The sequence below is a fragment of the Dasypus novemcinctus genome, chromosome 5 (assembly GCF_030445035.2).
Source record: "Dasypus novemcinctus isolate mDasNov1 chromosome 5, mDasNov1.1.hap2, whole genome shotgun sequence".
In the NCBI taxonomy this organism is placed as follows: Eukaryota; Metazoa; Chordata; class Mammalia; order Cingulata; family Dasypodidae; genus Dasypus; species Dasypus novemcinctus.
In genome coordinates this window covers 164,733,943-164,746,318 of record NC_080677.1, presented here as the reverse complement: position 1 = coordinate 164,746,318, position 12,376 = coordinate 164,733,943, and the positions used below count along the sequence as shown (strand labels likewise).

Here is a 12,376-nt window from a genome sequence, read left to right as displayed (position 1 = left end):
CTGCAGTGATGGAAGAGGTTATTGATGTGGGAGGGTTGGGGTGGGTGGGTTGGGGGGTATATGGGGACCTCATATTTTTTGAATGTAACATTTAAAAGAAAATGAAGAAGAAGAAGAAAAAAGAATCAAAAGAACTAAATTCTCAATACCTGGTGGAACAGCATGCCTGCTTAAGCATCGTCAGTTACCACTGGGGACCTGTGAACATCTCGAGTCTTTGCTAATGAGAATCTTTTTTCTAGTAAAACTTTCTCTATGATTTCTGTGTATCTAAATGCTCATTTGTTTAGGAGTCTTTGAGACATGTTTCCTGACCCACCATATTTCTTTGGGAAGTTCTACTCTGTTGAGAATTTCACTTATCTTCCAAATGTGGACAGCAGCCTGTAAACTTAGTCTCCTTTTCATCAACTCCAAAAGTGAATGTGTTGATTCACCCACTAAATGGCACTGTCTTCAAAGTAGGAAACATGCCCAGCACGGCTGTTATTTACCTCATGTGTTTAATATGTTCTTCATGAGAAACTAAAGTGGTTGTAAATATGTGTCCACATGAAATTTCCAGTCTGAAATATCAGAGCATATAGAATATCAGCTCTTGGAGAAGATCTTGAAGCACACGTTTGCCTGCAGATGTAATCTATGGAATGACTTCATCTAGCTCGTGATGAGCCCTGGGTACAAAAGTGTACTAATCCAGGTAGTGATCTTTATGTGGCCTACGGCTTCTTTTCTGTAAATTCTGTTTCAAAGTCGAATAAAGCCAGTTTTCAGTTGTCATTTTCAATACGGTGATGGTTTGTTTGAATCCACAGTGGATCAGTCTTATATATGCCTCAAGTTTTCACTGAATTAAAGATGCATGTCTTGAGGCCATATTGTTTTCCTGGACCTTTCTTCTTTTCTAGGATCTGTCAGTTTAACATTCTTTGGTTCTAGTCTCTAGGTCTCTGTTTGCCAACCTTTATTACTATCTAAAATAAATATTTAACCTAGTCTTTTTCATACGACACATTCTGCTAGTCAGAGTGCCTTCAACTCTCCCTCATGAGCACCAGTGTTATTTCCATTCTTCTATCATCAACACATATCAACACCCATATATGAGATTATCTATTGCTCCATATATTATTAATCATGATAACAGTTATTGCTTTTATGATTTGGACTGAATGAGGAAATAGTGTATGGCAGTTTCTGAATAAACTAACATACCTTTCCATTTTATCAGGTTAGTGAAAGACTGACTCTATGACTGATTATATTCTTATCTTAAGGCAGATCTTCTTCTCTTAGAATTGATGATTCTTTTTAGTTCTTTCTTTCTTGGTGCACCTAATGTACCATGTAAAATCTAGTCATTATTCTGTTTACTGCATTTCAAAGCATTGGCTTGATTTTTCTATGCATCTTTGGTATTCTACTGCTAAGGAAAATAAGTCTCATTTAATGCTGTGATCTATTTTAGTCCTATCTAAAAGAAGTAAGGAACCAACGATTTAGGTTGAAATCAAAACACATTTGCCCTGTGGAGTATTAATATGACTTTGTATACTACGTTATAGAAAAATAAAATGGTCTCAAATGCATAGTACTGCGTATGTCTGCATACTTCTCTGGGTTAAGTATAAATTCTCGCTGGTGTTAATTAAAATTATGTGGCAAAGTTCCTAAATCACTGCATGAATAAGAGCCTTAATTTTTCATCTTCTTGATGCATATGGTTGGAATTCTTACTGTTGTTTTAGACATCCTCTCTTCATTATTCACATTTAGACTAACTTACTGTAAATTATTTCTGGAAATTGAAAATTTTTAGCTCTTTTATTATGTTATGATCTAGAAACTATAGAAATGTGTGAACTATCAAGTCTATGGAATTTTCCTCTTGTCATTCATAGAAATACTGCCTAACCTTGCATAAATCACCCCAACATCAGGCGTATTAACTCTGAACCTATGGGAATCTATGTAACAGAGTGATGATTGAGCTTTATTTAATTTGTTGATGTTGATAAAAATATTTTTAGATCTTTAATGAAAGTCACTTAGAAGCTGGGTCATTATTGTCATTTGCCTTCATATCAGTGAAAATGATTTGTAAATACATGAATTACTTGAACATTCCATGTCAATTCATTTTTCCAAGAGTTCTTTTAGATGAAATGACTATGCTTTCGATTATTATAAGCAACATTTATTGAGCACCGACTCTGTGTTAGGTACTGTTAGGCCCTAGGAAACACTGCACACGCTCCCGTTTCTCAGGAGCGTGGAGTCTGGAGGGAGAGACAGACATGTGAATAGCTCTTAGGTGCAGTGGTTAGCATCCTGAGATAGGAATGAAAAGGTTCTTTGGGGAATAAAGCAGGGAGTATCCAAGCCAGGACCAGGATGACAAAGAGAAAGGCAAGGCAAAGGGAGAGGGAGAAGTTGTTTCCTTGAGACTTGGTGTGGAGAGCAGACCACAGGGGGAGGGAGAAGGTCATTTCAGGGGAAGGGGGTGGCATTCACGAGTGCATAGAGAGGTGAAGGACAAGGGGCGAGTTGGGACACCCCAGGCCTAAGATAGAGATGACTGCAAGGGCTTAAGAGACCCAGTGGAAACCTAAGCTGGTACCAACCAAAGAGGACCATCATGCTCTGGTTAGCAGTGTGGATTTATGTAACAATGAGGATAGTCTTAGAGGAATTATGAGCACACACAAATATACAAGATATTTAGAAAGTAAAATCTGTATAATTTGCTGAACAATTGGAGGTGGGACAAAGAGAGAAGGGGTTGTCTAGAAGTCTGCCTTGGACAACTATTAAATCACGAATTTATTGAACAGTGTGGAATCTGGAGAACAATTAAAAGGAGTTCATCCGATTTAATGAAAATATTGACGAAACCACTTTTGTTGTTTTTCCCCAGTGGGAGAGACGTCTGAGATTTGCCCAGAGGACACGGACTTTTTGTGCCACAACAAGCAGTGTATCGCGTCCCACCTTGTTTGTGACTACAAAGCAGACTGTGCCGACAGCTCGGATGAGGCTCTCTGCGGTAAGCGTGCTGGTCTGCTCTCACGCAGCCTGTCCTGCACGGCTTTTAGTGTTATTTGTAGAATATATTAGCATTGATGGAGTCAAATGACCGAGAAAAACATGCTCTACAGTAGATACAGAACAGCCCAAACATTTTTCACAACTTTTCTCTCCTGATATCCAAATGGCAGTCCTGTCACCCTTTATTCCTCCATACTGACAATGGTAGAAAATCAGTAGCAAGTCACATTACCCAAAAATCCCCAACCTATAATTGTGCAGAACTGTCTGTGGAGTCAAAATTAAAGTTGCCAGAAACTAAACTAGCAGTCTAGCTTCATTCACTGGTGTTCATTTCTTTTTTCGCTCAAACTTGAAAAATGGTTAATTTTATAAAAGAGGCTAAAAATGAACATTTTGGAGAAATGCTAGCTAATGAATAATTTTATCAATTCCATTGCACAGATAAAAGAGGACTAGATAGGCCATATTGATTTTTTTTAAGGAGGTAGCAGGGATTGAACCCAGGAATTCGTACGTAGGAAGCAGGTGCTCAACCTTGAGCTACACCAGCTCCCTGGCCATGTTAATTTTTGTTCAAACTTTAATTCAAAAAATTTTAAAGTCATGTCAAAACAAGTGTGCAGTTTACAAATATGAATACATATTTAAATCTAAGGAATTTTCTTTTTCATCAATCTTACTGATAAGCATTCATAAGAAGTTTTGATACCATGCAAACTACTGGTTACAATTATCATTTGCTGCATAACAAATATCCCAAAAATTAGTGGCCTCAGACGACAGTTTTACTTGGCTTACATTTCGGGGGTCACTCAGGGAGGACTCTGTGAGGCAGTTTGTCTCTGATCCTCATGGCTTGGCCAGCATGGAGGGCACGGGAGGATCACTCTGCAGATGACTCCCTCCCTCCACAGTGGCCCACTGAGCTCTGTGCTCCCCAGCTCAGTTGACATGACGGCTCATCCTCAGGACATCCCTGTGCCTTGGGCTTTCCATCGCGTGGTCGTCACAGGTATTTAGACGTCCTAGGTGGGGCTGGGTTCTACCAGAGCCCAGGAGGAAGAGCCAGTGGTCTCATGACTTAGCCTCAGAAGTCAGAACATCAGGGTCTGATGGTCAACCAAATGGCAAAGTTCAATCCTGATCCAAGGAGAAGAAAGGAATTGTGTGGACTGACTCTTGCCCCTCGCCCCTCTCAACCCCAGTCCTGGGGATGTGAACCATGTGTAAGCAGGATTTGAAAATGTTCTTGGTTTAGGTGAGGCCAAGTTTAATCAGGGCAGGCCTTCATCCAAAAGCTGTCTAAGTTCTGCAGGGCTGCCATTTCCACAGCCTGTTGGCTTCAGCGATAGGAATCTATGTCTCACTGTTCTGGAGGCCAGAAGTACAAGATGAAGTGATGGGCAGGAAGGATTGTGCTTTCCCTGAAGTGTCCTGGTGGTGATTTGCTGGCAACCCATGTCTCTGTCTCTGCCCCTGTCCCATGGCCATCTCTCTCCAACCTCATCTGCCTGCTTCTACTGTGTCCAAATGGCCTCTGCTTACAAGGCCTTCAGTCCCACCTGATTAAGGCCCATCCTGATTAGGTTTGGCCTCACCTTAACTAATAACATCTTCCAAGATCCTGTTTACAAAAGGTGTCACATCATGGGGTGGGACTTAGGACTTGAACATGTCTTCGTAGAGGACATAATTCAATCCATTACAATCTGCACTCTGGACCCCAAAAGACATGTTCCTCCCACTTGCAAAATACAGTTACCCCATCCCAACCTCCCCAAAACCTTAAGCCATTTCAGTGATAAGTCGAAGTCCCAGATCTCATCTCAGTCAGTTATAGGCATGATCCAACCTGGGGTAAATTTCCTCTCTCTCTGGGGACCTGTGAAAGTAGAGAACAAGTCATCTAATTTCAAAATAAAATGGTGGTGCAGGCATAGGATAGACATTCCCATTCCCAAAAGGGAAAAATCAGAAGGAATGCAAGAGTCACATCTCCCAAGCAATTCTGAAGTGCAGCAGGGAAATTTCTATGAGATGTCAAGGCCTGAGAGTCACCTGTAGTTTGATGCTTGGTCCTCCAGTCCTGCTGGAGTGGCAGCCCCACCCTCTCCAAGCACAAACCAGGGTACAGACCTCACCTTTGTAAAATATGGGTACGGGTCCAATTCTCCATACCTGACTCGGGGCACCCGCTCTTTTGGTCCAAGAAGCTCTCTTAAGCCTAAATCTCTGCTTCAGTAGTTCTGCCATTGAAGTCATTATTTCTTCATTTCTTTCCATCTCTGTCCCCTTCATTTCAGGCTGGCGGTGTTTTTGCTGATACAAAGTCCTCAAAACGCTAATTGGCCTTTGATGCAATTAAGAGGTTCTGAACTATCAGGCAAATGTATCTTCTGCAGCTTGTTCATGGACAATTTCATCTCCAGTCCCGACTTCTTCTGAGATGGTTGCTTGGAGTCATGAATCACAGGCCTATGCTCTTTAGTAAATGTCTGTGTAGCCACACACAGCCCTGTTCCCTGGAGAATAACCTCCTGGGAACACAGGGAGGCTCCTGTTATGGAGTCTGGTCCTAGCCTCAGAGCAAACTATCTGGGTAGGCTGAGGATTTTCCAAATCATCAAGTGCTCGTTCTCTTTTCCTTAACAGTTCTTTCCTCCATTTACCTCTTTCCTCTCCCATGTATGAGCAGCAAGGAGAAACCAGACCGTATTTTCCACACTTAGCTTGCAATTCTCCTTGGTTAATTCTAATATCCTAAATATGCTCTACCTATTACTCAATTTCAAGCCACTTTCACATTTCTAGGTAGTTATAAAAGCACCCCACTCTCAGTATCAAAAACTGTCTTATTGCAACTTGGCAAAATTGTGTTCTGATGGAAGGCAGAACTTATATGCAAACATGTCTTCGTGGGGTCGTGATTCAAGCCATACCACTGACCATCAAGAAGATTAGACAGCTCAGACAGCACACAGTACCTGGAAATGTGGTCTATAATGCCAAACTCTTTGCCCTTTCTTTTCCATTGCACCATCTATAGGAAAGATGCACAGAAATGAAATATATATGTGCATTTAAAGATGTACATACATTGAAAAATGTATGTAAATATCATATTCTTCTTTTCATTCCTAGTCTAGTACACATAAAGAACAACCATTGGGAATATACAGATGAACAAGATATCTTTTTAGACTTCAAAACCTCATTTTCTAGTATAGAAAAACTACTGAGGGGGGAAACATCAAACATTAAAATATAATGTTCCTTTCTTTTAAAAAGTTGTTCAATAAAAAACCTGGCTTATATTAAAGTGTAATGAGTGTTAGCAATAATAAGGAAATCATGGTGTATATTTGGAGAGTACAGATGAGAATAAACAAGTGTGTGCACATATGTACATGCAATACACATATTGGTACACAGAACATAAGGAAGACTTACCAGGTTCTTTGGTTTTTCAGTGTAAATGCGGCTCTTTTTTTTTTTTTTTTAGCATCACTCATTTTTTCTCTGTCTGCCTTGTAGGACTTTTAATTTTTCTCATAGCTCTTTGAGATATTAATGTGAAAACACACAGAGGCAGTTATGATTTTCCAAAACTGAAGTCAATTACATACTCATATCTGATTAGTTTTGCTCTCAACTTTGATAGATGACTGCAAGAAATATTTGAATTTTTAAGACAAAAGCAATCTGCTGACAAAAGAAATAGTTATTTTTCTCAAAACTTCTTAAACTTTGTTCACAACAAGATAGACTGCTGCACAGCACACATAGACATGCAGGTGACTTATTATTTCTGGAAATTGACTCATCAATATTTTATATTGACAGTCTTCTAGATGCATTGGTGGCATTGGATTCCTAGAGTCAGATAATCTGTGAATAATGGCATAGTTACAATTTTTTCAAAATGATCCTTCAAAAACTGTATGGAAAGATTTAGTCTTAGGGGTTGCTAAATTGTAGTATTTATATTAACTTTGTTCTCAGTTGCTGGGAAATTATTTTCACTCTCAGACTCATTTTCTTAATCTGTGGCAGATATGATCACAGCAATCGTATAGGGCAGTGAAAAATAAGTAAAGCAATGTAAAGAACATATTTGTCCGGTGGTTTAAGACTAATAATATTAGCTTTCTTCCAATTTATTATTTTGTATGTCCTTTTTAAGTTTGTCTATTCATAATGAATTTCTCACTTATGCATGTCTTCAGCATTTATCAGAAAAGAAACACAGCCATCTCTCTTGCCTAAGTTATTACTGTAGTCTATGATGAGGATATAGATTTCTTCCTGGATCTACCCCTCATGTTGCAAAAAGACATGGCTAATAATAGACAAGAAATTCTTTTTTAAATGGAAATAGTGAAGTCAGAAGATGTGCTCTCTTCCTTCATGGAAGGAAATTATCACCTAAAGCATATATTAACTGAATACTGGCCAGGGGTGTCCATGGGTGGTTGAGGAGTTCCTCTCCTGCCTCTTACAACAGTGGCAGGCATCTGTATCTAGCCATGGTATGTCTCCACTGCACCAAAATTCTTAGAGATCCTTCTCAGGACAGCTTTCCAAGAACCCATTTAGCAATTAATATTATTCACTTGAGGATAAACAATTTAACATCTTGTACTATGTGCTATGGTATGGCAAAATAAGGTGAATATTTGCATGTGAGAAGTTAAAAACAATTATCAAGATGTCTCTTAAAAATATGAGTGCATTTTTATATTTACACTTATATTGTGTGCATTTAATTATATGGATTAATAGTATATCACTGGAGAAAAGTCAATTATTTAAGAGTATTAATAACCTGTTGAATCCACTCAGGGGATCTTGACAAAGATCAAAATTTGAAAAATATATTTTCTAAAGTAACTGTCATTTTTTAAATGCCAATCTATATTCCTTCATCAAGAAATACTACAAAGTCTTTTTCTCATCATCCATCATTCTATAGATGTGTACTGAACCACTTACATATATTGAACGACTTGGGTGAACATAATGCAGTTCAGAAGTAATACATAATCACAGGAAAATGATTATAGTCATTCAGTGTTAACAACAATTATGACACCTATACAAAATAAAGAAGCCATGGATTTCCCAAATGAGTGATAACAACTCTAATTGCTGTTAAGTGCTAAAAACAACAACTGTAACAACAAAGCCCTGAAGTTGATGTGGTCTCTAAAGGGGTAGATGGGACTTGAGTTGGTCATTCAAGGATGAGATGATTCACTGGCTAGAATGGAGAAAGGGGAATGTATTAGTTAGGATACTTTTATCAGAAAGCCCAGCATCCACCAGTTTCAACTCCATGGGAATCCATTCCTTTTTGTTCCTTACAAACAAAACTTTGATTTTATTTATATCTTATGACCAGCTACACATATCACCTTCTTCAGTATTCCTTGTATCCACCAAAGGCTCTCAAACATGATTCTGGACAGTGAGAGATACATCAAAATTTGGAGATGAGTCTCTTATAGAAAGAAAAGGCAGAAGACTAGCTCTTTAATTGTTTCCACTTCTTTTTTCCCATGGCTTAAATTCAGATACAATACCAAGAAGTACAGCAGCTGTCTTGCTACCATGAGTCTATGACCATGAGGGTGACAAAATGGCAGAAAGGAAAGATGGAAAGTATGGATTTCACTGATGGCACAGTTGAAATATGGTGCCATTTCTAAACAGCCTACTTCCAAAATGTTGGGGACTAATCATGCTCCTCACAAGACATGTCAAAGTTCTAAGCCCTGGTCCTGTGGGTATGAACTCATTTGTAAACAGAGTCATTGAAGATTCTATTAGTTAAAATGGGAGCAAACAGAATCAGGTGGACTTAACCCAATATGACTGGAGTCATATAAAGGGAGGAAATTTGGACACAGAAGTAGAACTGCAGGAGACAAAAGGGGAGAGAAGGAGACAGCCCAGCATGTGAAAGAGGTGGTGGCCAACAAGCCACCACCAGGATACCACATGACTGGGAGATGCCTTGACTTTGGACTTGTGTTCCCCCAACCACGAGACAATAAATTCCTGTTTTTAAGCCAACCAGTCTAGGGTATTTGTGAGAGCAACATTGACAAACTAAGACACCAACTTCTTGTTTATTGGTAGATAATTATATTTTGTTTAAGCTTCTGATGATTGGATTTTCAATTGCTTGGAACCAAATTAATTCCCAACTGATACAGACCATAGGAAAATATATTATTTCAAAGAGCAAGAAGCTGAGATGCATGGCACTTCTAGAATTGGTGAATTCAGTAGTGCATTTTCACCAAAAGCACAGAAACATATGTACTCTTTCCATTTTGATGCTCTGTTATCTTCAGATAACTAACTTGATATGAGGCCAGTTCCCCCTAGAATCTCAAGAAAGCTTCTTCAATCCCAAGAAACATATCTTTTCAATGATATGCTGTGAGTGAGAAAAGTTATTTTCTTCTTTTTTGTTTCTTTTAAAGAACAAGACAAACTTTTCCATGAAGTTATTTTCTCTGTCTTATTTTCTGGAATTGCATCTTAAGACGATGCCTAAAATAAAGAAAGCAAAGGAAGAGAAAGCACTACATCACAATTAGCTATATGAACTACAAACTGCCACTGGGGTTGGGAAGGGCCTATTTCATCTGAAAACAGATAAACACTCAGATAAAAGTACTCCTCTGTCCTTAGCAAGTCAGCAACAAACTATGGATGGCAGAAAAATGTTCATAAAGAGAGAGGAGTAATCCTAAGTAGAAAGTCTGAAAAGAGCATGCTACATTTAAGAGCTAATTTTCTGAAAGATTTGTTTGGAATAGAGGCAATTTTTATGATTTGGCAGATTTTAACCTAAAAAATAGTTTGCTTCAAATGAGAAGTTATTATATTCAACATTAGGGATTTTGGAGAGTATTTTTCAGTGTGAAAAACTGAATCTTTTCAGGAAGGAAGTGACACTTCCTGAAAAACTGAATATTTTCAGGAAAGAAGAGTTTCCTACATATGATTAATGTGATTTGAGTTTGAAAGGTTGAGAGGATGAAGACTTAAATAAAATAAACCATGGGCTTGAACCAAGATGATGTCTATGGAATTTCAAAGGAGGAAACAGAAGTAAACAAATTCTCAAGGAGCAATCTACAAGTGTTGGTGGAAGATTGGATATGGAAATGAAGAATGTAGAATCAATGATAACTCTGAAGGTCTGAGTCTTTTAAAAGAGAGAAACGATTCATACTATTAAATTGAGAATTTCAGAGTAGAACCCATTTGATGAGGTGAAGATGAGTTTCTTCTAGGCTTGCTGAGTTTTAGGTGAGGAGTTGCATACCCAAGTGGAAATTCAGCAAGCGTTTGAAGATAAACACTGTGCCTCATTATGGCTGTATCCTTGTAGGCCATTTGATGGCACAGTTCCTTAAAGATCTTGGGAAAGGAGAAGTGAGAATATATAGAGAGAAATTTATGAGATTTTTCTTGTGGGTCAACTTGAGTAGGTCTGCAAACATATAAAGAAGGAAAAACATGGATAACATGAGATTGAGGATTGTATTAGTCTGCCAAAGGGGTGCCAATGTAAAGTAGCAGAAATCTGTTGGCTTTTATATTTGGGATTTATTGGGGGATATAATCTTACAGTTCCAAGGCCATATCAAGGCATCAGCAGAGAAGCTTTCTCACAAAGTCAGCTGCTGTTGATCTCAGTGTGTTGCCATGTGGTGAAGCAAGATGGCCACAGATCTCTGTGAACCATGAGGTTTCAGCCTTCCCCTCTGGGCGCCCTCTCTCAGGCTCAGCCGATGCACTCATTCCTGATTTCAGCTGTAGGCTGGCATAGGACTTGTCTTTTAGGGCTTCCTATGTCAGTCTCAGCTGTCCTGCTTTCTTCCCAATTTCAGCTGTAAGCTATCAGGCAAAATCGCTCATCTCTCCTTGGCTCCTCAGCCATTGGAGCATTACCCTTTCTGTCACATGGCAGGATCAAAAATGACAGAGCTCTCTTTCTGCATGTCTGAGTGAGTGCCCATTTATATCAGACCCAGCAAGGGTAGTTGATGATGTAGTTGAATCAAAAGCCCTAAAGCAATCTTGACAGGTAATCTAATCAAAGTTTCCTCAACTGAATTTAATGCAATCAAAGAGTATCTCACCCAGAGGAATAGATTAGTTTACAAATATAATCTTTCTCTTTTTGGTATTCATAAATAATCTCAGACTGTCACAAAAGGGTAAAAGGGTCTGGTAACTGAAGGAAAGTATGTCTTCAAATACTCAGAAACAGAGTTTTGATAAGGGGTTGAGATTATAAACAGAGACTAGCCTTACAAAATAGAAATGAGAAAGTGCTATATTTTGAGGTGGGGAGAAGGGAATTTCCCTTGCTTGTATGATGTCTTAGTAAGAGATCACCAGAGAAACAGAACCAACAGGCTATATGTGTATGTGTGTGTAAATATTAAGAGATTTATTATAGGGATTGGGTCATGTGAATGTGGGGATTGGCAAGTCCAAATTCCGTAGAGCAGGCAACAAGCTGGAAACTCCAATGAAGGTGAGGTTGAATTTACCAGGAGAAGCAAGTTGGCTGAAAGAGAGACAGAAATCCTTCTTTCTGACTCCTGAAAGATTCAGTTCTGGCTTTAAGCCATCCAACTGATGGATGAGACAACTCCCCTCATTGTTGAAGCCAATCTCCTTTGTTTATTATCTATTCAATCAGCCATAGATGCAATCAACTGACTGTAGGTGCCCAATCCGTCTACATTACTCCTTCACAGTAACCATCAGGCCAGTGCTTTCTTGACAAAACCACAGTACACCATAAGCTGGCCAAGTTGACACATGGACTTAACCATCATATTTGGGTCAAAGTAAAAGTCATATGCTAAAGAAAAGCATAGGATGGCTAACAGTATTCACAGAGAATGGGAAATTTTGTAGAACAGTTATTGCAGAAACTGGATCATAGAATCAGTGATACATAGAGTAGGGAAGAATCTGTATATAACATCTAAAGATTTGCTTATCATGGCCATCTCATATGTACATGGGAAATTCCTGGTGTTTGCAGCTGTGTTGGCCAAACAGTTGGAGGACTGAATTTCCCATTTTTATTCATGTCGTATGTTATAATATAAACATATTCTATATCATATAATACTGCCATGGCAAGCATTTAAATAAAGACTTGCAGAACCCATACATAGTCATATAAAACAATGGGCTATAAGTCATGTAGGGTGAATGAAACGGGTATACATAATTAAAAATTACTCTAGTTTTCAGGGAAAAAGATGCAATCATGCTTGAGAAA

The 12,376-nt window shown here is 38.7% G+C and overlaps 1 protein-coding gene across 3 annotated transcripts in view; it reads left to right on the top strand.

Annotated features, from left to right (window-relative positions):
* MALRD1 (MAM and LDL receptor class A domain containing 1) overlaps nucleotides 1–12,376 on the top strand; it is a 688,615-nt gene that overhangs the window by 487,292 nt on the left and 188,947 nt on the right. For all 3 annotated transcript variants that reach the window (XM_058297890.1, XM_058297888.1, XM_058297889.1), the window contains exon 31: nucleotides 2,918–3,046. In XM_058297890.1, coding sequence (XP_058153873.1) covers nucleotides 2,918–3,046 — 129 coding nt within the window. The remainder of the gene's footprint in view (nucleotides 1–2,917; nucleotides 3,047–12,376) is intronic.